The 26,636-nt window shown below is 46.8% G+C and overlaps 1 protein-coding gene across 6 annotated transcripts in view; it reads left to right on the forward strand.

Annotated features, from left to right (window-relative positions):
- The first annotated feature begins 4,580 nt into the window (after nt 1-4,580).
- The window catches only part of SNX24 (sorting nexin 24), a 120,753-nt gene continuing 98,697 nt past the window's right edge, over nt 4,581-26,636 (forward strand). For 2 of the 6 annotated variants that reach the window (XM_045571881.1, XM_045571879.1), the window contains exons 1-2: nt 4,585-4,862; nt 6,144-6,257. In XM_045571881.1, coding sequence (XP_045427837.1) covers nt 4,803-4,862; nt 6,144-6,257 — 174 coding nt within the window. In that variant the 5' untranslated portion in view covers nt 4,585-4,802. Of the gene's footprint in view, nt 4,863-6,143; nt 6,258-26,636 lie in introns of all 6 variants that reach the window. The other 4 variants (XM_045571882.1, XM_036409088.2, XM_036409090.2 and 1 more) reach the window with 4 other exon arrangements.

The following is a 26,636-nucleotide window of genomic DNA, read 5'->3' on the forward strand; positions in this document are numbered from 1 at the left end:
AAAGTTTTATAACTTTGTTTTTTTCATAGAGCTTTTTACTATATATGGAATTCACTTAAATAATCTATTTTATTTTTCTCCCAATTGGGTAGCTGGTTATGCATAAAATATTTAATATATCATTTATTTAAATCATTTTTAAGATTTATTAAAACTTTCCTATTAAAATTATTTAAATATTATTTATTGAATAGCTTACCCCCCACTTCCCACCATGGGTTTGAAATATCATTGTAATTTCATATGTTTTCATATATCCAGAGATCTGGTTCTGGACTACTTGGTTCCCTTGATCATTGTCGAATTCTACTCGAGGATCACACAAGGTTTAATTACTCTGGTTTTATAATGTTTTGATGTCCGATAGATGAACTTACTCTCTCATTCATTTTCTTTTTGTTCCAACTTGCCCTGGTTATTCATTTTTCAAATGAATATTAAAACCAGTTTGTCAGTTTTCTTAGCTTGTTGGAGCTTTGATTGTAATAACTTCATAAATCATTTTGATGAAAGCTTACATCTTTAAAGTATTGATTCTTCCCATCCAGAAACATGATATAACTATCTTCAGATCTTCTTTTACATCCTTTAATAAAGTTTCCTTTTTTTTTTTTTTTTTTTTTTTTTTTTCATATTGTTCTTGCACATTTACTGTTATCATTGGACATTATAAGTTTTTAATGCTGTTATTAATGGAATCTTTTGATTTTCCATATTATTTTTCTAGCTGGTCAATGTTGGTGTATAAGAAAGCTATTATATGTGAAATCTATTGATTATATATATGTTGATTTTAAAATCTGGCAACCTATGAAAATTGTACTAATACATTTTGTGAAAGTTATTGACACTATGATGATGCTTCCTCATATGATGTTGAGTGGGATATTCTTTCAAATTTATCTTTATTGTTGAAAATATTACATATGTCCCTCTTTTTCTCCCATTGACCCCCTCCACCCTATACTCACCCCCATATTTGCTGTGGTGTTATGGTAGTTAATCTTTATCAAATTAGTTTCTTGTTATTTCTAGCCTGTTAAAAATTAGCCTGTAAGAGGTTTACTGATTTATTAACTTTTTTAGTAACTATTGGGATATTCATTTTTATTTTCTAATCTGACAATATTGAGAAATACATCAACAGATTTCCTAATGTTTAACCTTCTTTATGTTGCCAGGAAAAGTCTTATTTGGTTATGATGTGTTTGTTTCATAATTGAGTTTTGAGTATTACAATACATTCTACATAGATTATAGTCAAAATTTCTAACATAAGTTGATATTTAAAATAGATTATCACTAAATTAGCTGAAATATATTCCTACCCAATGTGAGATAAATGTGGTATTTTTAGTGTAAGATTTGTATACCAAGATTCCAATAGAATTTTATTATTTTTCTTATGTTAATTTTTTTGCTTTTATCAACAAATACTAACTATTCAATGTCTTAAATCTGTACTTGACACATATTTTTATTAATGTGGTTGAGCAGATAGACCCTCAAGAACACACTCATGTATTGAGAGGGCTTGTATACATTTTCAGCAAGGCAAATTAATTATACATAGCTATTAGAATATAGAAGATATGTTTCATTCAGACCATCTGTCAGATCTTTACGGACCCTCACATCTCTGCCTCTTTAACCAGCTTGTCAATAAGTAAACCACACCAGACAAAAACAGATGTGCCAGGCTACTAGCAGACTGCTTTGGATGGATGGTATAGAAAGCATCTTAAAAGATTGACCAGCAAGCCATAGCCCAAGGACTTTGATTACACTAGAAGCCCGGTACACAAATTTGTGCACAGGTGGGGTTCCACAGAGTGGCCTGCGGAGATCGGGCCGCAGCTTGTCCCCCAGCCTTGTAGCCCCACCTGGCACCCTGCCTTGGCCTGGGACTGCCCCCTCACCTGCTCCACCATCCCACCTGCAGGGCAATGGATCAGGGCAGGGTCCCCCACCCAGTTTCCTCAGCCCCTACGAGCCAAGCAGCAGACCCACTACTGCTGCTGCTGGTGACTGTCTGTAGGGTGACCAGCAGGGTGATTTGGCCCCACTTGCACTCACCTTGACCTGGCACCACCTGCTCACCTGCTCTACCATCCTGCTGTGGTTCCACTCTCATCCGGGCCCACTGGGGCCAGCAGCGCCTCTACTGCCACCCACTATCAGCGCCACATCACCAATGCCTGCCACCCCCTGGTGGTCAGTGCACATCATAGCGAGTGGTTGAACTCCTGGTCAAACTCTCAGTTGAATTCTGACCACTCGAGGGTACAGTTTGCATATTAGACTTTTATTATCTACCAGAAGCCTGGTGCATGACATTTATGCTTGGGGTAGGGGAGTCCCTCAGCCTGCAGCTTCTCACAATCCAGGACCCCTTGGGGGATGCCTGACTGCCTGTTTAAGCCCAATCCTAAACCAGCAGTCGGACATCCCTCTCACAATCCGGGACAACTGGCTCCTAACTGCTCCCCTGCCTGCCTGATCACCCCTAACCACTCTACCTGCCTGCCTGATCACCCCTAACTACCTCTGCCTCAGCTCCCGCTATGGGAGTTTCATCTGGAAGGATGTTTGGAATGATGTCCAGAAGGTCGTTCAGCTGTCCAGTCTAATTAGCATATTATGCTTTATTTAAAAAGCATAATATGCTAATTAGACCAGATGTCCTTCCAGATGATCCTCAGGATGAAGCTATTTTTTAAATAAAGCATAATATGCTAATTAGACCAGATGTCCTTCCAGATGATCCTCAGGATGAAGCGATGACAGTGGTGGTGGGGCTGAGCCCCTAGCACGAATTTCAGGTAATAGTGGGTTACATTACTCACTGAGACTTTAATAATCTGTTTCAACCAATCTTGAAATTGTTGGGTCTTCTGCCATCAGGAGCCATTCTTTTTAAAAATAAAAAGACAGAAACATTACTTCTTAGTCCTTACAAATCTTATTGCACATAACACTTCCTTGTGGGGTTGTCAGGAATTTTCAATGAGACATGGTATGCAATGGCATAGTAAAATACCTGCTGCATTCCATTGGTTTTGTAGAGATGAGTATTTAAATTTATTATAATAAAAGTGTAATATGCTAATTAGACCAGACATCCTTCCTGATAAAGCAGGGGTTACAAGGGAAGTCCAGGTCCTGGGTGCCAGAGGGAAGCTGGTGCTGGCTGCCGGCTGCCGGGGGAAGGAAGGCCTACTATTGCAAGAATTTCGTGTATTGGCCTCAAATGTTTATATAAAGCTTTCAAGAAAAACGTGCCAGGCAATATGGCAAGCAGAGAATAACTTGTGTGTGTGTGTGTGTGTGTGTGTGTGTGTGTGTGTGTGTGTGTGTATTTTAAGGGTACCTTCCCAAAAACTTAGTGGGTGACGGAGATAAATCACACAATACAGTGTGACAGTCACCAGAGGCTGAAGGACCCTACAATCTGGGCTCCCGGCTCAGACAGCATGGAGTCCATGGGGCTATTTGGTTGCAAACAGGCCAGTAGAAGAAAAGGGGACAGGAGGTCTCGTCCACGGCACAGCTTTGCTGAGGCGTGGAGTTCTGAGGGGCAGACACAAATTGCAAGCGAGTGGGTGAGCAGGCCGGGCCTTCAGATGAGGCTAATGCAGAAGCCATCGCAGGGTCCACGCCATGCAGGCTCTTAAATCAAAGGGCTGGACTGTTCCCCTTTCCAGGGCTTAGGGTCTCATCACAAACTAAACTTCAGAGCTTTCCTAGTTGAAAGGCCCCTGGCTTCCAGCGCAGAGTTAGGTGCAGCTGTTTGCAACTCCAGAAGCTCCGCAGGAGAGGCCACTTCTCTGACCCGCGAGTCACCTCCAAGTTTCTACTCTCGGTAGCTCAGGAAGAATCTCGGAGTTTACAAAGGTAACGGATCACTTCATCTTTTAGACACTTTCAGGTGCTTAGGCGAGGCAGCATTTCAGAATCGGAGCCAGAAGCCCACGCGTTCGTCTCAGTGACCAGACGACTTTCTTTCGGGCTAACTCGGAAGAATCGTCGGGGGAAACAGACAAATTTGGGTAAAAGTTGGAGGGTTTGCTGCTTATTGCTAGCCCAAGAGTTAAAATGAAAAGAGGCGCAAAACGAAGACGCTCCAGGCTTTTCTGTTCCTCGTGGTCTTGCAATCTGTTCAGTTAGGCAGTGTTTCCCAAACTTCTCTCATGAGGAGAATCACCTGGTGGTGGTGTTAATCTACAGATTTCTGAATCCCAACTAAGAAGTGCTAAACTAGAGTTTTTGGGAACATATAGGTAAAATTGTAGTTAAGTATATGTTCCCAAAAACTCTAGTTTAGCACTTCTTAGTTGGGATTCAGGAATCTGTATTTTTAACAACTCCACCAGGTGATTCTCATCATGAGAGAAGTTTGGGAAACACTGAGTTAGGGTGATGTTTCCCAAATGGCAAATCCGGCCCCCGCCGGAGGGCAGGGAGCGCCCGCGGCCCGGCCCGCGCCCGCGCGGAGGTGCGCACACCCCGCTCCGCAGCCTCGCAGGTCCCAGGCCCCGCCCCCTCCGGGCCCAGCCGGCTCCGCAGACTGAGGCCTGGCGCCCGGGCGCCCGCAGCCCCGCGCCCCGCTCCCGGCCCCCCCAGCCCGTCCGGAGCGCGCGGGCGGCGGGATCGCGGCGGCCCTGGGTCCCCAAGGCGCAGCCCCGGGGCCCGCGGGCGCGGGGGAGAGGAGGCGGGGCGGCGGGCCGGGGCGGAGCGGAGCGGCGGCGGCCGCGAGCCGAGCGGCGTCCCTGATCGGTGTCCGCCGGCCGCCAGGCGCAGCCATGGAGGTCTACATCCCGTCCTTTCGCTACGAGGAGAGTGACCTGGAGCGGGGATACACGGTAGGCGCGGGCCCCGGGGTGCGGGCCGAGGCCGCTGCGTCCGGGAGGCGCCCCTCGGGCCGTGCGCCGTCCCCGCGCGGGGGTCCCTGCGCCCCCTCTCTCCCCTCCCCCGGCCCGGAGGAAGGGCTGCGCCCTGGGGCGGTTGTCAAGGAAACGGGCAGCTCCCGCCCGCCGTCCCGGTGCGGCTGTTCCGTCCCTGGTGCCTCCCTGCCCGGCTCCGGGTCTGGGAGCCAGAAGCCGGGGAGTCGGGTCCCCGGACCCGGCGCTGCCGTGCGCCCGCCGCCCGGCCTCCGAGCGCGGCTGGGTGCTCCCTCTGCCCGGACCCTGCTTGCTGCTGGCTTCGCGGCGGGGGATGCGGGCTTCCAAGTTCTGTGCGTTCCAATCGGACGGATATACTGATTTGCAAAAATCAGCATTTGTTGTTATTAGCCAAAGTGAACACTTGAGATGCTTTTAGATGGTTTCCAAAGTCGTCGTCTCCCCCTCCCCCCTTCTGTGCCATGAAATGGCTAAATCGGATCCTTCATGAGCACCTGCTCCAGACGCGGGGCTGTGAGCTCTGAGAAATGGGAAGCAGGGCCCCCGTCCGCCGCCGGGGAGGAGTGGACGGGAGGGCGGAGACCAGGGCCTGGGACCTTTGGCTAGCAAGTTAGTAAGTGCAAGCGTAGGTGGCTGGTTTCCCAATGCATCCAGACATCTTCTTCCAGACCGTCTTTGCTGGAGGGAGAAGTGCCTCTGGCTGGGTAGACCTTGGAAGAATTTATTTCCAGTTGTTAAAGAGCCGGAGGGCTTTGGAGAAGGTTCCAGAGGGCAGTCTGAGAGTTCGGATTGTTATTTTATTCACTAGTACTTCACTCACTTGCTAAAACACCTGTTACGCTGATTTAGCAGCCAAGTATTTTGACCTCTCCTCTTCCACAAGTCAAGTTACCGGTTTTGGTGACAGCCTATTGGGTACCTGCTCTTTTCATAGGAAGGATTAAAATCATTCTCGCAAAGGAATTTTTAGAATTAGGAGTCCTGTGGTGATTGGGGAAAAAAATAATCCAGGGAACATGTGAGTTTTTAGAATTGAGTCTACTATTGGTCCAAGTGTCCCAAAACAAGTTGGGCTCTGTGGTGGCCATTACTTTTTATAGATAGTAGGCACTTTCCCATGAATTAACACCTCGTTAAATATCCGGTAGCTTCCTTTAAAAGGTGTGGGAGTTAAACTTAAATTTGAACTGTTAGAAGCTTTTTCCTGAGGCCGGAAACCTTGGCTGTCTTTCATTTTCCCAGCTCTCTCACCTCTCCCACCAGCATCCACAGCCAGGAGGGCCCACCACCTTTGGGGTGTTCTTTGAGGATCTGAAGCTAAGGCTGCTTTGGGGGCCCTGTGGTCTTCAGTGGAAGGTGTTCTCAGTAGTCTGAGCTCCAAGTTAATCACCTCCCCCAAATAAGCACTTCTGAGTAGATTAAAATTAAGGTTTATTGGTTCTTATTGATTTTCTTCTGTTGGAGGATCTGTGTTTTACTCCCAAATCTTCAAATACCTTTTTATTACCCGCATTATTGTCAGGAATGTGCCAGACTTCCGGTTGTAAATTAAACTGATTTCAAAGCCCCCCCTCCCCTTTTTTTTTGTAAACTTGTTAGTTTGAAGATTGCTAATGTTATGAGAGGTGTGTGTGTGTGTGTGTGTGTGTGTGTGTGTGTGTGTGTGTTTTAATCCTAATTTATTTAGCTTGGTAACTATATTGTTAAGATACCACCTGTAAGTGATAATTGTCCCTTGTGAGTTTGTGAAGTAGCTTTTAGATACTTTGTTCCCGGTGAGCAACTATTTTATGCTTGTACAACAGCTTATTCATTCAGCAAGTGTTAACTGAGTGTCTGCTAGCTTGTCTCTTGCAGGTGTTGGGAGTAGCCATGAATAACAGTTCATCTTTTAAAAAACAGCAACCCAGAATTCAAAAAGATTTCCATTTCCATTTCCTAACTAAGAAGTTGGTGAAATAACGTATCCGTTAGTATACAAATGACTTTTTACACTGGTGATTATGTTTGTGTATTAATTTTAAGAAGCATATCTCATTCTTACAAAATCAGTGTCCTGTGCCATCGGAAATAATAAGCAGGAGCGGCTCTTAGTGACTTTTCTCCTTAAGCCGTGACAACATATGCTGCCTCCTCCTTTGGATAAACGGCAAGATGTGACTGTTACTCATCCCCCACCTGTGGGTCTCTTCGGTGTCAGTGGGGATAGGCCTGTCTCCTCCTCGCTGGGCGCCCAGGGGCTCTGCAGATGGAACACCGTGGTGTGCTTATCCAGATCTCTGTGCGTGGCTTTGCCATTGTTTCTGGTTTCTGACAGCTGTGTCAGATGTTGAAATGAGACATTCCTGCGCATGCTTTTTACGCCTCCTGCTAGGTCTGTAGAACATTAACTGGAAGTGGTGCTGCTGGGCCTGTCTTTTCGTAAATATTGCTCAATTGTTATTCAGAAAGTTTATACAAAGTGATGCTCAATGTGCCACGTAATTTACATTTAAAGAGTGAATCTTTTACCCTTTTAACATGTCAACATTTACTGTGAGCCTGCACTGCGCCAGGTGGGGGACTGAAAGACTGGAGTATGTTGTTTCTGCCCTTAGGGCTTCCCAGCCCATTGGATGGCAAGGTAGGGAAGGGTTAGGGTTAGATAGGGAAGGGTTAGGTAGGGAAGGGTTAGGGTTAGGTAGGGAAGGGTTAGGTAGGGAAGGGTTAGGGTTAGGTAGGGAAGGGTTAGGTAGGGAAGGGTTAGGGTTAGGTAGGGAAGGGTTAGGTAGGGAAGGGTTAGGGTTAGGTAGGGAAGGGTTAGGGTTAGATAGGGAAGGGTTAGGTAGGGAAGGGTTAGGGTTAGGTAGGGAAGGGTTAGGTAAGGAAGGGTTAGGGTTAGGTAGGGAAGGGTTAGGTAAGGAAGGGTTAGGTAGGGAAGGGTTAGGGTTAGGGTTGGGTAGGGAAGGGTTAGAGTTAGATAGGAAGGGTTAGGGTTAGGGTTAGGTAAAGAAGGGTTAGGTAAGGAAGGGTTAGGGTTAGGTAAGGAAGGGTTAGGGTTAGGTAGGGAAGGGTTAGGGTTAGGTAAGGAAGGGTTAGGTAAGGAAGGGTTAGGGTTAGAGAGAGAAGGGTGAGGAAGGGAAGGGTTAGGAAGGAGGAGGTCAAATGGGCTCTGCCTCAGGGTGTTGTGCTGAGAGGTGGGGGTGGAGGGCGCTGAGGAATGCTGACTTGAAATCTGATTAGGTTTTTGCTGGGATTGTGGATTCTACAAAGAAGAAGTGCAGGGCAAATTCTCATCTCAGCAGAAAGGCATTTCAAACTTCCAGATTCTCCAAAAACAAAGGCAACTTCTACGTCCTTTTAGTTTACAAAGAAACAACAGGATATTGTAACAAAATGCCGATGAAGTCAAATACTACTTAATGCGGAGGTTATTCTCTCACACCATGCTCCCCAGCCCCCACCCCGCTTTATTTCTTTAGTATCTGTTTCCCTGCTCGGCTGTGAGCACCTCGAAACCAGGACAGTGTCTGTCCCCACTGCTGTGCCCTGTGCAGGGCCTGCCACACAGCAAGAATGATGCCTGCCCGCCGAACAAGCAGTGTGGTAGAAGGAAATCAGTGGAGCAGGGTAACCCTGACAGAGGGGTGGGAGGGACCAGCTCACTGGCCTTGAGGACTACAGAGGCTGATGGACTTCACCCTCAGACAGTGGGAAGTCACGGGGGAATTTTAAGGAAGGAAGTAACATGATGAGCTTTGCATTTAGAAAGATGACCCTAAAAGTGTTAACCATTTAAGAGAACTTTGCAAAACTTCAGGGAGAAGAGGATGAGAGCCTGAGCTAGGGCAATTTGGGAAGGAAAGGGAGTGAGTGCAAGCATCCCCAGGGTCTGGTGACCTGATGTGAGACACAGGGTGACTCCCATGGGTATTTGTACCGGAGACCAAAGAAGAACTGAAGTTTGTGTGTGTGTGTGTGGGGGGGGGGGGGGGGGGGGGGGAGAGGGGAAGGATGGGATGTATTTCATCTGGGACCTGTTGAGTTTTTCATGGTGGGTGAGGCCATTTGATTTTAGAGTTCAGGATGTGTAAGATCTGGGCTGGAAATAGGGCTCTCGGGGGTCATTCAGCACAAAAGATAAAAAGCGTACCAATTGGTGTTGTTCCCAGGTAGAGCAGGTGGCGTGAGGAAAGGGGGGACTGCAGATAAAACCTGGAGCTGGCATGAGCAAAGAATTATTGGTAGAGCATCTAGAGCAGAGGTTCTCAACCTCCCTAATGCCGCGGACCCTTTAATACAGTTCCTCAGGTTGTGGTGACCCCCAACCATAAAATTATTTTCGTTGCTAATTCTTCACTGTAATTTTGCTACTGTTATGAATCGTAATGTAAGTATCTGTGTTTTCCGATGTTTAGCACCAAAAGGCTAAAACTCAAAATGTCAGAGTGGGAGTAAGGAAAAGTTTATTGATCAAGAAGGCTCAAACCAAGAAGTGGGGAAGACCAAACCCTAAAATCCGGTTTAAGGAGGTACAGACTTCAGGCTACTTTTATGTCAAGGGAAGGGAAAGGGGGGGGGGGGGGGATGACAGGACTGCTTGTATAAAACTCAAGCCCCAAGCAGAAGTCTTCTCAGGATGAGCATGTCTAACCCAGGAACTGTTTATTACCCGAAGGTCATGGGAACAATTCAGGCTTAAACCAGAGAACAAGGACTTTCCCTGTTACAATCTAATCTCAATGCTAGTTGTTTTTATTGTTCTTAACATTTCCACAGTGCAGATATTATTGCCTTGGAGTTAACAAGGACCTGCAGGAAGTATTGTTATTGCCATTTCACATTGGTGAGGATGAGACTGGGAGGTTGGGGTAGGGGGTCTGGCTCCCTGAGAGTGGCCCTCCTCTCTCCGTTTGCTTTCATCCTCAGAGTAGCTTCCACCTGGTGAAAAAATGGTAACAAGCTGCAGATTAAAAAACATTTTTTTTGGTGTGTATTATGACATCTAGCGGAAGAGAGGAAGGACATTTCCCCCCAGAAGCTCTGAATAAATGCATCTCTCTTCATCTCTCATCTCAGGTTGGTTTTCTCAACTGCCCCTGCTCCCAGGGGAATCCTGTGTGCTGATTGGCTGAGGCCAAGGCTAGGTGAACCAATCACCATGGCAAGGATAGGTTAACCAGAGAGAGTTAAAACAGAGGGCATCTGGCCGAAACCGGTTTGGCTCAATGGATAGAGCGTCCCTGTCGGCTTGGGGACTGAAGGGTCCCGGGTTCAATTCCGGTTAAGGGCATGTACCTTGGTTGCGGGCATATCCCCAGTAGGGTGTGTGCAAGAGGCAGCTGATCGATGACTCTCTCTCATCGATGTTTCTAACTCTCTATCTCTCTCTCCCTTCCTCTCTGTAAAAAAATCAATAAAATATATTTTAAAAAAACAAAAAACAAAACAACAACAACAACAACAAAAAAAAACAGAGGGCATCTGGAGCTGGGAAGGACAGTCATTCCTGCCACCCAGCTCCGCAGACACCACAGTGGGAGGAGGTCAGAAGGACAGTGAGAGCACAATGCCCACAACAGCACCTTCCCGTCACCCATTGTGAGCTCTGCGGTGAAGGAGCCCTTTGTGTGGCAAACACAAAGCTGGCGCGCTGCCTCACTCATGGTCAGCACACAGCACACTGAACATGGCATTCATGTGGAGTGATTAAATCTAACATTTGTAAGCTCTGTTGCTTAAGGACAAGAAATACAGTTTGAAAATATTTTTGAACATTAACACACAGAATACTCCGTCCCCTTAAAAATCGAAATAGGTACAAGAGGATTGTATTTTGTGCAAATATGGTGCTTAGAAATTTGAGGACAGAAGTGAATGTGTTTTCATTGAGTTAAGAAATACACTTTATTTATTTATTTATTTATTTATTTTTTAAAATATATTTTATTGATTTTGTACAGAGAGGAAGGGAGAGAGATAGAGAGCCAGAAACATCGATGAGAGAGAGTCATCGATCAGCTGCCTCCTGCACACCCCCTACTGGGGATATGCCCGCAACCAAGGTACATGCCCTTGACCGGAATCGAACCCGGGACCTTTCAGTCCCCAAGCCGACGCTCTATCCATTGAGCCAAACCGGTCCCGGCAAGAAATACATTTTATTTATTTATTTATTTTTTTTTACAGAGAGGAAGGAAGAGGGATAGAGAGTTAGAAACATCAATGAGAGAGAAACATCGATCAGCTGCCTCCTGCACCCCCCCCCCCCCCCCCCACTGGGGATGTACCCACAACCAAGGTACAAGCCCCCGACCGGAATCGAACTTGGGACTCCTATGTCTGCAGGCTGACGCTCTATCCACTGAGCCAAACTGGTTTCAGCTAGAAATACATTTAATCTTCCCCCCCCCCCCCCAGTAGTTTTTACTTTGTAATTGATCCATTCTTTTAATATAAACTTTTAACTTTGAAGTAATTTTAGATTTTCAGAACAACTGCATGGTTGGTCATGAGAGTTCCTACACACGCTTCTCTCCCGGTTTCCCCACTGTTAGCGTGACCCATTCCCATTGTAAGGCCACGACAAGGAAACTAGCATGGTTCATTGCCATTCACTGAGCTCCAGACTATTGGAGTTTCACCAGTTTTTCCACTAATGCCCTTTTTCTGTTCCCCGATCTGATCCAGGATACCACGATGCATTGTTTCCTCTGCTTTGATGTGAGTTGGAAGTCCAAACCATAGCACACTGTCGCAAAAATGAGGCAAGTGTGTGGTTAGAAATGAACCTGTGCAGATCAAATGAAATATTGTTTACCTCAAATGCTTCCTGGGTAGGATTTGCCAGTTGGCAAAAGCCTATTGATGTTATTCCACCAGTTTATGGCAGAAGCTGACACAAGGGCACAGGCTGTGAACTCATGCTGGCTGCATTCAAGTCTGGCTTTGGACATTTAACCCAAAGTCTGACTTGGGCAAGCTCCTTCATCTCCTATGTCTTTTTTTCCTCCGCTGTAAAAGGGGAGAGAATACTAGTCCCTACCTTATAGGGTGGTTTGAGAATTAAATATGATTATTTTTGCAAAGCACAAGGAATGGTATCTCTGGCTATGTTCTTGATTGAGTCCTATTATTTTGAGTAGGGACTGCCTTGAAACTTAATAATTTTCTTAGAGCTCTTTAATGTGAACTAATAGTGTAAACGGAAGTTCAGAAATATTTATTTTATGCTAATAAACTCTTCCCAAATACTTTGAAGTACTTCAGAAGTAGCAGTTACCTATAGCCAACTGATCTTATTACAACTTTCAAGTTGTATATATCAACCTATGTATTCAGGTTCAGTTTTTTTTAAGCCTATTTGCTACATTTTTTCCCCTTCAAAATCATAAAGGCTAATGCACATATGTACATGATTAGGAAATAGTATTATAGACGGCATAGAGATACATATTTCACCTTCTCTACTCTCTTCCATTGCCCACTACATCCCTCTAGGACAGTGGTTCTCAGCCTTTCTAATGCCACGACCCTTTAATACAGTTCCTCATGTTGTGGTGACCCCCAACCATAGAATTATTTTCGTTGCTACTTCATAACTGTAATTTTGCTACTGTTATGAATTGTTATGTAAATATCTGTGTTTTCCCACAGTCTTAGGCGATCCTGCTAGCGGTTCTCAACCTGTGGGTCGCCTAAGACCATGGGAAAACACAGATATTTACATTATGATTCCTAACAGTAGCAAAATTACAGTGATGAAGTAGCAACGAAAGTAATTCTATGGTTGGGGGTCACCACAACATGAGGAACTGTAATAAAGGGTCGAGGCATTAGGAAGGTTGAGAACCACTGTCCTAGGGTAACTTGGTGGCCACAGGTAAGCAATTGGTCTCTACAAAGGCCCAATGGCAGGCCAAGAGCTGTATCTCTGAGGATAGTTGCCATCCACAGAGGATGGCAGGGCTTTGCTCTAGATCGTGAGGACCTGCCATGTGATTCACTGTAGGGTCTGCCAAAGGCTCCAAACAGCACCCTCTTTGCACTGCCTCTTCAAGCACCATCATCCATTGTGCTGCTGGTCCCCATGGCAGACAGAGCAGCTTGCATGGCAGCCTGGACCTGTTGCAGGGCCTTCTCTCGTTAGAGCCCAAATGCAAAAGAAACGAGCAGCTTCTCTAATCACTCGTAAAGGGGCTGGAGTAGCTCACCCCCAATATGTTGCCTCCACAATCCCAAGAGGGACACCCCAATATTGAGGGCAGTTTGCTTTACTTGGTCTGAAGGTTTAGATGTTAATCTCACCGAAAAATACCTCATAGAAACACCCAGGACGTCTCATCAAATATCTGGCTACCCCATGGTGACATTAACCATCACACATCCTTCTAAAAGTGAAACAGACATTTTATCCATAAGTAAACATTATAGTGTCTTTCTCCCTTTTGCTTTAGTTCAGATGAACATAACTTATAAAACAAACTTTTGTATGTTATTTGATATTTACTTTAGCTGTGTTTGGTTCTTCCGGAAGTTGGAAGGTTTTTACTTTTGGCTGCACACCTATGGAAAATTTGGGTCTCCATTAAAAAAAAAATGATTGATTTTATTTTTTAAATTTATTTGTTGTTGAAAGTATTACAAATGTCCTCCTTTTTCCCATTGACTCTTTCCGAGGCCTTCACCACACTATTATTTGTTAGAAGAAGGAAAGGAGGGAGAGAAGAAGGGAGAGAGAGAGAGAATGAGAGAGTGCCCATGAGAGAGATTTGTTGTTCCATTTATTGATACATTCATTGGTTGAATCTTGTATGTGCCCTGACCAGGGATCGCACCCACAACCTTGGCCTATCAGGACAACGTTCTGACAACTGAACTATCCAGCCAGGGTGCTGTGTCTCCATTTTTAAAAAGTGATCATAGTGCATGGAATAAAAGTTGATAGAAAAGCTCTGTTTTCCTTGTTTATTAGTGAACAATTAGATCTCATTGTCAGTAAAAATTGATGGCTGCAGCTTCCAAACTATCGAGCCTGTGCTAATAAATGCAACAGTTGTTCATAATTTGGTGGTAAATGACCTTTAAGTGTAGATGTTTATAGAAGCTGTCCTTGGGGAACAATTTAACTTCCAAATGACACCCATGAGTACTTGTTATCATTTAAATATGCTTCCTTTTGTCAATAATAGAATAACAAATACTGGTTAGATTTCTAATGTTGATTCAGATACCAGGAAACCTGCTGTATAAATTAGTGTACACTTGATTTATATTGACCAAAATTTTTTTTACGTTGCTGTGTTACAGGTCAAGGTGACATGCATTTAAATGCATTCTAGACCAGAGATCAGACTTGACTGACATGAATGCTTACACTGGTTTTAATTAACTTTTAAATATTATCCTAAAATTCCTTTTCAAGCACCATTTACTAGGAAGAGGATTGAAATGAATTTAGGACATTAGTGGGACCTTATTTTAAAAATCGATACTCTTGATCTTTCCTATAAAAATTACTGGAGTAAATTATTGCTACACTTTATCTTATAATTTGTATGGAAATCAGATTTGCTTTTTCCATGATAGACTCTGAATTCAGTGTCCGTGGGTTTTCCATTGATGGTTTTGCAGAAATAACCTGAGATAGCATTAAGGCAAGCAAAGTAATGAACAAAGTCTTAACCTACTACAGAAAATACTTTGTCAAGCAAACGCATTTTCTCAGTGCTGTGAACTTTTCCATGATGATGCATGTGGAAGGAGGGTGGTTTGCAGGGTGAGGGTGTGGATTAGATTTTGCCGGCCATTCATTAGTAGCCCAGAGTAGTGTATGCTTTAGGGAAGCCTTAGTCAACATCTGATTTGCCTTTTGAGAGAATATCTTCCAAGTGAATGCTGGTCCTTTTACATATTAATACTATTGGATAAAAATCACTTACTTTCAGTGTAGAAAATTTCTCATTTGTGCCCCATGTGAGAAGGTCTAACTCAAAAGCTTAGAACTGAAATGTACCAAGGTTTTGATTTTTCTCAACCATGAAGATCTTCATTGTCAATCAAAAAGCGTGCTTTGTGGGGGAGAGCTATAACGGGTCAGTGGGGATCAAAAGGGAACATACGTACGTAATACTTTCAGCAATAAAGATTTTTTTTAAAGTGTGCCTTGGGTTCCATATGAACTGTTATCCATGTCAACAACGCTACCTTCCTGAGTGGAAAAGACACTAACTTGACCATCTTCCAAAGGCAGATACCTAACCTTGGCATATCAGGACAACGTTCTAACAACTGTTAGAATGTTTAGTTTCAGCCACACTCTGATTCCTTAGCCTGTAGCTTTGTGCCTACGTTTCACACACCCAGACTAGCATCGACCCCCATTGTCTACGAGGGCAAAAGACGTGGCAGTGTTGAAAATGCTAATAAGAGAAGGGGAAGTGGAGATGATAAAAATTGAAAGTGATGAGAGAATGACAAATGTTGCTTGTGTGTGTGAGATGAATCATTCAATAGTGGGAATGAGTCTGAAGGACAGAGGGGAGAGTCATGCAGCCTTTCCTGTAAGTGGACTTGGCACTAAATGGTGACTGGCAAATGGAAGATTTTGGAGTGTCAGCACCAACTTCGGGAGCCTGGTGCTAAGAGAGAGGGCAGGGAGAATGGGAAAAAGACGAATCGTTGATGTGATGGTACGGCCGGAGGATGGAACACTGTCCACTGGAAGGCTTGTGCTTCCCGGGCCAATGACTGGCTGCTAACGCTGTGGTGCTCAGGCACAGCTGCATCCTGGAATCACCCAGTGATCTTTACAGTCCACGATGCCTGCACCCTGCCCTTAGAGAGCTTGGTTCCAGGGTATGACTTGAGCATCAGAGTTGTTAAAGGCTCCCGGGTGGTTCTGTTAAGCAGTCCAAGTTGAGAACTGAACTAAAGATGTCCCCCAGAAGCGTGTGGAGATCATTTGCCGCAACACATTCGTGGCTTTGGTATGGTTTAAAAACTCTCCAGGTGATTTTGATTTGTACCTAAGCCCGAAAACTGAGGGATAGGTGGCTTATCCTATTTTGAAAAAGATGCCCTGTACAGTGGACATTTAGCATGAAGGTAAGAGCATCAGCTTTGATTTAAAGCTTTAGAACAGCGGTGGGGAATGTCTGGCTTGAGAAATCATTTGGTCTGGTCTTGCCAAGGCATTAGGGTTGAGTTAATTAAATGTTTGACCAAATAGAGCAGGCTAATATTAAGGTGGTAATTTTTTTATGGCCTGCAAATCTATGTAATAAAAAGGTAATATGCAAATTGTTCAGCACACCCTCACAAGATGGCTGCCTATGACCAAGCTGGCAAGGGGTTAGTGAGGGACAACCAAATGACTGAACAAGCAGGCTGTGTGGGGTGACCAGGCTGGCAAAGGGGTTAGTGAGGGATGACCAGACTGAAGAGCAGGCTGTGTGGGGTGACTAGGCCAGTAGGGGCGCTGGAGGGGTGACCAGGCTGCCGGGGGAGTGGGGGCAGTAAGAGGCAACCAGGCCAGTGGGGGGTGGGGCAGTTATGGGCAACCAGGCTAGTGGGGGGAAGGGGGCACATGTGAAATTGGGGGCAACCAGGCCAGCAGAGGGGAGCAGTTGGGGGTGACTAGGCCAATAGGGGGTAAGTTGGGGGTGACCAGGCTGGCAGAGAGGGGGATGGGGTTATCAGGCTGGCAGGGGGTCAGTTAGGGGTGACCAGACTAGCAGAGGGGGGCAGTTTGGAGTAACTAGGAAAGCAGGGCGGGAAGTTGGGGGCAATTAAGCTGGCGGGGGGGGGCAGTGAAGGGGGATTAGGATGGCAGAGGGTGGCAGTTGGGGGCAACCAGGACAGCAGGAGGGGCAATAAGGGGTGAGCAGGCCAGCAGGGGGTGGGGGTGGGGAGGCAGTTATGGGCGACCAGACTGGAATGGGGGGCAGTTGGGGATGACCAGGCAGGCAGGCAGGCAGGTGAGTGATTAGGAGCCAGCAGTCCAGGATTGTGAGAGGGATGTCTGACTGCTGATTTAGGCCCGATCCCCACCAGATTGGAGAGGGTACAGGCTGTGCTGAGGGGACCTACCCTTTCTCTTCCCCCTCCCCCCGTGCACAAATTTTGTGCACTGGGCCTCTAGTGATATTAGAAATATCCCAATGGCCCCTGTCAGAAAAAAGGATTCAACCCCTGCCTTAAAGGATCAGTGTACATTCTGATTCAGCAAAAGCGTACCTAAGACTGAGCACCAAAACCACACTTGCCTCTATAGTCATTTGTCCATAAACAAATGAACTTAAAAAAGACTTTCTGTCCTCAACCACTTTGAGGAACTTCTCCGGAGTGTCGTAACTAAGCTTCGGAGCTAGGCACTTGGTTCCACATTCTCTCAAGTCACTAGTCCCCTGGAAACTCGTGTCCCTGAAGTGCCTGCCTCCATTTCTCACAAGGATCCAGTGGAGGCCCCCAGCCCGTAGGAATAGCTCCCTATGCGGAAAAGCTGCTGCTATTTTGAATGCTTCTCATTAAGTTGTTGCCAGTAGAGGTTAATATGCCCTAGTATATTTTACCTTCCTTTCATCCAGAACGAAAGTTTTTCTTTTTTTTCTCATCTTGGAATACTTCAGTATTTATTTATTTATTCTAAAATATATTTTACTGATTTTCCACAGAGAGGAAGGGAGAGGGACAGAGTTAGAAACATCAATGAGAGAGAAATATCGATCAGCTGCCTCCTGCACACCCCTCACTGCGGACGTGCCCAAAACCAAGGTACATGCCCAGTCAAGGAACCGAACCTGGGACCCTTCAGTCCATAGGCCGATGCTCTATCCACTGAACCATAGTGGTTAGGGCTGAATACTTCAGCATTTAATTCACCACTTTAAATGAATTCTCCTTCAAAGCAGTGCTTTCCTTGCAGAGTTTTCCAATTAGAGAATGAAATCTGAAGTGCGCTGGTCCCTCAAATGGAAGAACAAATGAAGAACATTGGGTATGTGGTTAAATCCGCCGTCGTTGAGAACCGTGCTTTATTGGTCAGAGTGCTCGGATGAAATTCCGCTTGTTTTGCTTTGCTTTGGATTTCCAATCGTTTGTAGGCAAGACCGTGAATTCGTTGCCTGCTTTCTGCAGATTTGAGAAGCCGCCAGAAGAGCTAAGGCTGCATTTGTACGTGTTTCAGTGTGTGGCTCTGGCCTGGCACTGGGATGGGGCCAGTTCCCACCCAGACCTATTTTGGTGTGTTTTGCTCTGGGCAGAAGTAGGACTTTGACTCCTGACTCATCGGAGCTCTGGGCGAGCCAGGTTCCGAGGAGGCCAGTGTGAACAAACGTCAGCTTAACCCGGAGTGCTGTTTTGGAAGCCGCTGCCATGGCCCAGGCGTGTTCCTTCAGGGAGTTCTGGGCCTAGAAGGTTCTTTGGAGCTCATCTTTCTGGGGCTCAGGTCATCCAAGCCTCTGGCTGGGAGGCTGGCAGGCTTTTTAACTGGAGGGTTAGCTCAGGATTTATGTGATTTGCTGTGAGCACGTGCTCGTGCAGAGTGCTCCGGGGGGCCCAATGAGGTGAGCCAGGCAGGGCCTGTGAGAGGTGGCAGGGGAGGTCCGGAGTGAGGTGTGCACAACTTTGTCAGTGTCAGTATTTACTTTCATTCATTCATTCAGCCAGCAGCTCCTGATGGCCTGCGGTGTACCACGCTTGCCCTGGGTCGTGGGAATACATCACCTCTAGCAGTTTTCTTTCCAAGACCCCCAGGACAGTCCAGATTTCTCTCTCACAGGGATTCTTCCTGTTTGTGCACGCAGCACACACTAGAGTCAGCTAATCCTGTATGGCTTTGTGGAGCGCTGCACGTATAAATATGGTTGTGTTAGCAAGCTTTCATAGGAGTCAACTGTTAACCTCCGTTTCCTCATCTTTAACATGGGCTGTCTGTGGTATCTAAACCATAAGGTCATTGCCCGGATCAGGTGATATAATGCATGTGAAATGCACTGCCATGGGAAAAGGTGACCCAGAGCCCAGGGAGCCCACATGGGTAGACTTCATTTTTTGGGGGGAAAAGTGCCCAAGTCTTCCGGATTACCCAGGCACACACAGAGGCACTTCTAAACAAGTCTCCTTTTGATTCTTGGCCATCATTTGCTTTAGGCAGTGCATCCAGGGGAGTGCGCAGGGCAGAAGCCACCTGGCTGGAAGGTGCTCCAGACCTGGGTTCTCCCCCGCACAGGCTCCTCACGCCTCGGTCCCCACCTCTGTACGACAGCAGAATACCAGCGCCGGGCGTTGTGAGGCTGAAAATGGAACTGAGATCCTCCATGAGAAGCACCTCGCGCTGCTCGGGAATAGACTGAAAACACAGTTGCTGTTGTTTTCCGGGACCTGAAAAGCAGGAGGATGACGGCAGGTTCTCTTGATAGTAAGCTGGGCACCAAAGCACTCATTTCGCTGCTTCTTGTGTCATCTTTGCCTCCGACCTGGGCAGCCCGCGCTCCTGCCCAGAGCACCTGCCCGGGGCCCGGAGGCTCCTGGGTGGACACCACAGGAGGAAAGGCACGCTGGTTCTGCTGCGGAGGGTGGAGGAAGCCCACTGGGATTCCAGTGCGGTGAGTGGCCTTTTTGCTGCGCAGATATTCTCCACTGGACAGATGCCAGCCGCCCCGGGTCAGGGTCTCACTTAACCCATTCGGGTTCCAAGGCCTCTGGCCTCGGTTCTGCCCGAAGGGTCTGGGGGACAGAGAGGGTCATGCTCTTGCTCGATGGGAATGTTCCTGGGCGTGCAGGGGATTGGAAAGTAACGTTTGAAACATGTGCCCAATTCATTGGGGGTTAATCTAGGCAGCCGAAGAGTTGTCCAGGATTGTTATTAATACCGGAGAGGAACTTGAAACAGAAACTCGGCACAAAGGATGGTCCATGGACAATGACTTTTGGTAATTCAGCCAAGTGTTTTGTAATGTGTTGAGTCAAAATATAGGAAACACTTTCGCCATAAAGAAATGGATATGGAAGTGCCAGAAACTGGCTTGTTAAATAATGCTGGTTAGATGTGCTTTAAAACGTTGTGCGTGTGTTTTGCCATTAGGTTATGTGAAGGTTATTGTGTCACTCTTGTTTGACCTGTCCTGTGTTTGCTTCTGTTGGCGGCCCAGGTCTGCGCAGGGGCATTCGCTGCAGGAAGCACTGTGGCGCTATGAACTGCCCTCCAGGGTGTCTGTGGGCCGTTTTGTACCTGAGCCTTTATAAACAGTTCTACTGATTTTCCTCGAGGGGTATACAGACTGTTCTTAAAGTAAATACGGGTAGACGCCACTATAAGTTGGCTATGGTGCTGTCATTTTGAAAGAGTAAAAATGAGAACCGTAAAAAATTTACCATTGTAGATTTGGAGGGTTTCTTTAAAGCAACATTGACTTTATGTTGGAGATATGTTCGTTTTTACTGGCCATATCTCATAGCATCAGTTTATCAAAATGAAGACATATTACTCTTTGAAAGCACCTCAGCGTATTTTGAAGTGATCACTTGCTTAATTAATAGATGGGTAACATTGAAAGATAGTTAATTTAAAGGATAGTTCCATAAAAGTTGGATGGAGGTTATAAAGAGCAGTGCCGTCGGACCTCTTTGCTCTTAGTCTAGCATGCAAAGGCAGCAAAGCATTGATCTGTTATGAAGTAGCATCGTTGGTCAGTGTAGCTTACTAAGCCAAGTCTTTGAAATCCTGGTTGGTGCCGGCTCCAGACCATTGACAGCTCTAAGGCTGTCATGGATTCGAGCCCTCACAGAGCTTGCGGTTTAGCTGTGTGCTGACCGACACAGTATCCACAGAGGAACAAGGCATGCTTTGTGGTAGGACATAGCAAAATAGCAGGCTGTGCGGAATTGAGATTTGGAGAATGAGATCAGTAAAGCGTCTGGGAGACGTCTTGCTAGAAGTTGTGCTCATGGTGCCTTGCGAAGCCTGAGAAGGATTCAGATAAGGAGATGGAAAGGATAGGGCTTTGGTGAAGGAACTCAACTCCCAAAAAGAAAGAAAGATGTGGGCCGAAACCGGTTTGGCTCAGTAGATAGAGCGTCGGCTTGCAGACTGAAAGGTCCCCGGGTTCGATTCTGGTCAAGGGCATGTACCTTGGTTGTGGGCACATCCCCGGTGGGGGGTGCGCAAGAGGCAGCTGGTCAATGTTTATCTCTCATCGATGTTTCTAACTCTCTATCCCTCTCTCCTCCTCTCTGTAAAAAAATAAATAAAATATATTTTTAAAAAAAGAAGAAAGAAAGATGTGGGTGAGCATTATATGGTGGAGATGGGAAGAGAGCAGCGGCCAGTGTGCAGTGGTGGGTAGAGAATGGCATATGTTGGGCACCTGGGCGGAGGGAGAACCCCTGGCCCCCTTGGCTCTGTCTGTTCCTAGAGGGTGGGCAGCAGCCAGGGAGTGGGGACAGGAGGGCACATTCTAGCGGGCCGGATGTCTGAGTTGCTTTGGGCGGATGGGCACCAAGGAGAGAATGCCCATCACTGGCATCAAGGAAGGGTGATCAGAAACTGAAATCTGATAACTTTGTGCAGGAATCAACAGGATGGCCTAGCATGTTTTTGAACAGCAAAGTGGCATGAACATGGGGGATCAGGCTGATTAAACAGCTTGGTGTACAGGTGCCAAAGGGGGAGTGCCTGGCATCCTCTGTGGGACCGGTGCAGTGGCCCAGGCGAGGCTAAGGGGTACAGCAGTGACCAAGGAGGAAAGTCTGGACGGGACAGTGTCATAGGGCTGACAGGCGAGGTCCTGAACAGAACATCAGTGGGCTTTAGACACTGTCTGGAATTGCAGCTAATAGAATAGGATGAACAAAACAATACAATTAATATCATAAAATTTATCTGGGAACTCCAACTCATCTCTACTTAGCTCCAGGCACTTCCTGCGTTCATGCCTGAGCAGCTCCTGAGAGGATTGGGGCTCCCATGACTCAGTCTCCTCCCTGGGCCCGCAGGAAGCCTGTCCTGTTTCCCTTCTCCTCGCCAGTTAGCTGTTTCCCTTTCTGGTTTCACTTCTGCCTAGTAGCCAGGGTGAGATTTTTCACTTTTGCCCATGTTTTTTTTTGGATTCCCTCATCTTCAAGCCTGTAAGCCAGTGAGTGATGGTTCCCCGTGGCAGGGCTGGCTTCCACGTGGAAAGCCGGCTCCCACATGTGGCTGGAGTCACTCTGTTCAGATGATGCTTAAGACTCAACCTGATGCTGGCTTTTCCTGGACAGGAACGTTGGGTTGAAGGGACCATCCAACAGAATGCTGGCTGACCAGGGAGGATCAGGAACAGCCAGCTGCACTGAGCCACATATGCCTGGAGCAAAAGAATTCCTAGATAATAAGAGAGCATCCTCCTTGGGATCGGAGTGGGAGAATGGGTGGGGTCTTTGCTGCTCCCTAAGACCTGGCTGGTGTACATTCCATTGAAGCATGTGGGTAGGCGAGGCTGTGGGTGGTTAGGGGGCCCAGCCGGGCTCTGGAGAGGGCAGGGAAGGCGGAGTGAGGTGGAGAAAGGGCCTGTGGAGATGAGGACCTTTAGGAGCAGTTTGGGGTTGGGAAGGGAGATTGCAGTGAATTAGGGAGCTGGACAGAGAGTGAGGAAAATGAGTGTGGGCCCAGCCAGATGCTTTGACTGAAAGAAGGGAGAGATCAGAGCTGCAGAAGGGAAGGCTGGGTCAGGTAAAGCTTTTCCTAAGTCAGAACACGGTGAGTATTTCAAGGTCAGGGAGAGGAGGCCGTGGTGTGAGCCTGGGGGTTTTGTAGGGAGAGAGTGGAAGGGAATGGGGGCAGGGAGGGAGGGGAAGGGGACGAAGCTTCTAGGGAGGCCTGCTGCTGCTGTGGGCATTGCTTTTTCTGTAGGTTACTGACTCCTATTGGTGATTCAGCCTCAGAGAGTCTGGGATTAGGGAGGAGCTTCAAGCAGCATTGTGCCCTAGAAAAAGGATGATGCAAACCACATAGGGATCTAAACTTCTCTAGCAGCCATGTTTTAAAAAGGAAAAAGAAACAGATGAAATGAATTATAATAACGTAGTAGCCCAAAAAATCCAAAATACTATTTCACATGTCATCAGTATAAAAACTATGGAGACACTTTCTATTCTTTTTGGTAGTAATTCTTTGAAATGTGGTGTGGTTTTTTACACTCACAGGACACCACCACTTGGACTAGCCACATTTCAAACGCCCAACAGCACCCCGTGGCCAGTGCTGCTGTACAGGGCAAGGCAGACAGAGAAAAGGAGGGGTCCGGCTTACAGCCAGAGCTGTGGTGAGGAAGGAATAAAGGTGTCCATTTGGGGAGCTGAAATCTCAAGTTTTAGCTTCTGTGGCTGCTGTTGAGAATGTAATCTCACTACGATTTGCCTGTACTGCCCGCACACACTCATGGGGTTGGTGTGGGCTCAGAGGAAGGCTATTGTGCGTGGCCTCAGCCTGGCCTTGGACGGAGCTGTGGGGCCGGGGAGCAGTGCTCAGGGCGCCAGTCCCTCTCCGGGCTCAGTTTCGAGCTCTGCCCCTGACCGGCTGGCAGCCACTGAGCAGGTTATTTACCTTCCTGGGCCTCCGTTTCCTCATCTCTGAAAGGCGGGTAGTGACCTCACTTGAGACTGTAAATTTTAAAAGATATTTGAGTTCATTTTAAACATCATTAGAAATTTTTTAAAAACCTTTTTGGGGACTAGAACTGTATGAAATGTTATTGGAGGTTGGAGTTTAAACAAAAAATTTGTCTCCTTCAATCCTCTTTTTCTGTGGGAAAATATGAAAATGTAGATAGAGCCGAGACTGGTTTGGCTCAGTGGATAGAGCGTCAGCCTGTGGACTGAGGGATCCCGGGTTCGATTCAGTGAAGGGCATGTACCTTGGTTGCGGACACATCCCCAGTCGGAGGTGTACAGGAGGCAGCTGATCAATGATTCTCTCATCGATGTTTCTAACTCTCTGTCCCTTTACCTCCCTCTCTGTAAAAAATCAATAAGATATATTAAAAAATATATTAAAAAAAAGAAAAGAAAATGTAGGTAGAGTTTCACATTTACTAAATTAACATATGTGGAGTAGTAACTAATATATTAGTCTTTGGAGGTCCTCACTTAAGGTAGGTGACATACTCTTTAAAATGCTTCAAAATGGGGAGCAAACTTGAATTTAGAAGCTCTGGTGACTCTGAGACGTGTGCCAGAAGGCAACTTGCTTCTAATTGCCTCCCAAGTCAGAAGAACTTTTTTATTAAGAATATATGAATGGCCCTAGCCAGTTTGGCTCAATGGGTAGAGCTTCCATTTGCAGACTAAAGGGTCCTGGGTTCAATTCTGGTCAAGGGTACATGCCCGGATCGCAGGCTCAACCCCCAGTGGGGGGCATGCAGGAGGTGGCTGATTAATGATTCATTCTGCTCATTGACTATTCTCTCTCTCCCTGCCTCTCTGAAAAAAAAACCAAAAAACATATTTTTAAAAAAGGATATCTGAATGAAGCCTTTAGGGTGCAGCTGGGAACAGGGGGAGGGGAATCAGGGCAGTAGAAACCTTATAAAAGCTACTGCGCATGCGGGAATGCTGGGAGGGTTGGGGCTGGGGGAGGTAAGAGATCAACTGAAGGTCTTGTGTGCATGCATATAAGCACAACCAATGGACGCAAGACACTGGGGGGGTGAAGGCATGTGCGGGGGGGGGGGGAAGAGGAGGCAGGAGAAAGGTTAATGGGGGGAAAAAAGGAGATATATGTACTACTATTTGTAATACTTCAAACAATGAAATTAAAAAAAATTATGAACAAACAATGAAGAAGAAAAAAAAAGCTACTGCACACGTGCTCTTTATCTGTCAGACAGTGTCCCGTTTCTCAAATGAGCTTTTACAATAACCAGGTGGCTGGGGCCCCTTCTCCAGTGAGGATGCAGGAACCGGCCTGCCTGCGTATGCCCAGCTCAACCCTTTGGACGGAGCCCGAAGAAGAAGTCGGCTTTTGCCCACAAAAGTGGAAAATGTGCCTGATAAAAATGTTTAGTCTGCAGGGCCTCCTTTTATTTATCATATCAGAAAAGAACAATGTTTTGTTGTGTTATGGTCAAAATAGAAGCCGACCTTGCTTGTTCACAAGAGCTCAACTCCCAGAGATAAGGGGGGCAGAATAATGGAGTACAATGGAAAGAGTGGGGTGTAATTATTTGTAGCTTGTCAGCCGAAGCCCTTGCCAGCCCCGAGTGATTCAAATCTGGGAACTCTGCACAATTCTGTAAACGAACCACCACCAGCATCAGAGAGATCTCCGCTGGCCCGCAGACAGCACTGAAATTGCATCAGTTTGTCATGCACCGAGCGCGCCAGCCGCACACAATATCATTTGGTTGCAAATGGGCCTGCCCCCAAAGCCCCGGAACACACGCCGTGGTATCTGACTCTTGGCCTGTGATTTGTCATGTCCCCGCAGCTATCAGCGGGCAGTAATTTTAATAGATTCTGATGGTTTCCTCGTAGAAACGCAGGATGCATCTGGTTTGGGCACAGGGCACGGGAGAGACTCTCGCCTCTGGCGAAGACAACGGGCGGGTGTGCAGAAAAACTGGAGATCCGTTTTATTTCACTAAAAATAGGTTCTAGGTGCTAGCGTTGTGTTTTCTGAATTAAAGAAAGAGCAATTCACGGCACAGTTTAATAGCTGTAAAACACATTGCTCGTTTTTTTCTTTAAAGTAGTTACCTCTCTTGAAATGTATTGCTGGCAGCAGTCTCTTAGAAGTCACAGTTGTGAAGTGTGGAATCAGTGGAGTGTAATTGTTCATTTAGCCCCTTGCTACTCACAATGTGGTCCCCGGCTGGGTGGCGGTGGTGGGAGCTTGTTAGAAAGGGAGACTCTCGGGCCCCCCTAGATGCCCCCGCCCCGAAGCAGCCTGCGTTCTCACAAGAGCCCCCGGGGATGTGCAGGAGCATTACAGCTGGAGAAGCTGAGGACCTCAGGCTTAGGGCACAGGCCCCAGAGCCAAAGGCATCTGTGTTTATTAAACTCCCTCTTTCTGACTCAGTAAGTAGGACCTTGGGCAGTTCAGTCCATGTGTTAAACTTCAGATTCCTCCTCTATTGGAGGGATTATTTAACTATACCATATGGCTATTTTGAGGTTTAAATACAATTATAGGTACATATATCTCTCGACACAAATATCTCTACCTAGACCTCTCTGCATACGGTGCCGGACAGAGGAAGCACACGCTAACTGAAAGGTGCATAGTGGGACCTGCATGGACTTTGCCGTAAGAGTCTTAGAACTTGTCTAATCGTGAAAGAATCCACTGAAATAATGTCCACGGTGCAGGGACTGTGGCTTCTGTAGGTCAACTGCAGCTGCCTGTGGCTGCCTCAGTGTCCCCTCCCACACGCCCATCTTGTTAACCTTTGTCCCACGGCACTGTTGTTTCGTGACTTAGAATTCATGGCGGAGCCACGGGCAGTGCTGGCTGCCCAAAGAGGGTCCAGAATGGACCCCCTGACTCCTGGAGGCTGGGCTGGGTGCCATCGCAGTGTGGACCAGACTCTGGGCCCAGGTCCTGCTGTTGGCACTTGGCCTCCTGGCCCTGGCTTACCAGGGAAGAAGCTCCCGTCTTCGTCTCTCAGTCCTGCTGGGGGTGCTCAGGCTCTGTGTGCCCCCAAACCCTCCTGCTTGTCATAGGCAGGAGTACAGGCACTTTCCCCCAGTATGGACCTGGGGGAAAAACAGAGACGACAA

Source organism: Pipistrellus kuhlii, unplaced genomic scaffold (genome assembly GCF_014108245.1).
Source record: "Pipistrellus kuhlii isolate mPipKuh1 unplaced genomic scaffold, mPipKuh1.p scaffold_m20_p_4, whole genome shotgun sequence".
Lineage (NCBI taxonomy): Eukaryota > Metazoa > Chordata > Mammalia > Chiroptera > Vespertilionidae > Pipistrellus > Pipistrellus kuhlii.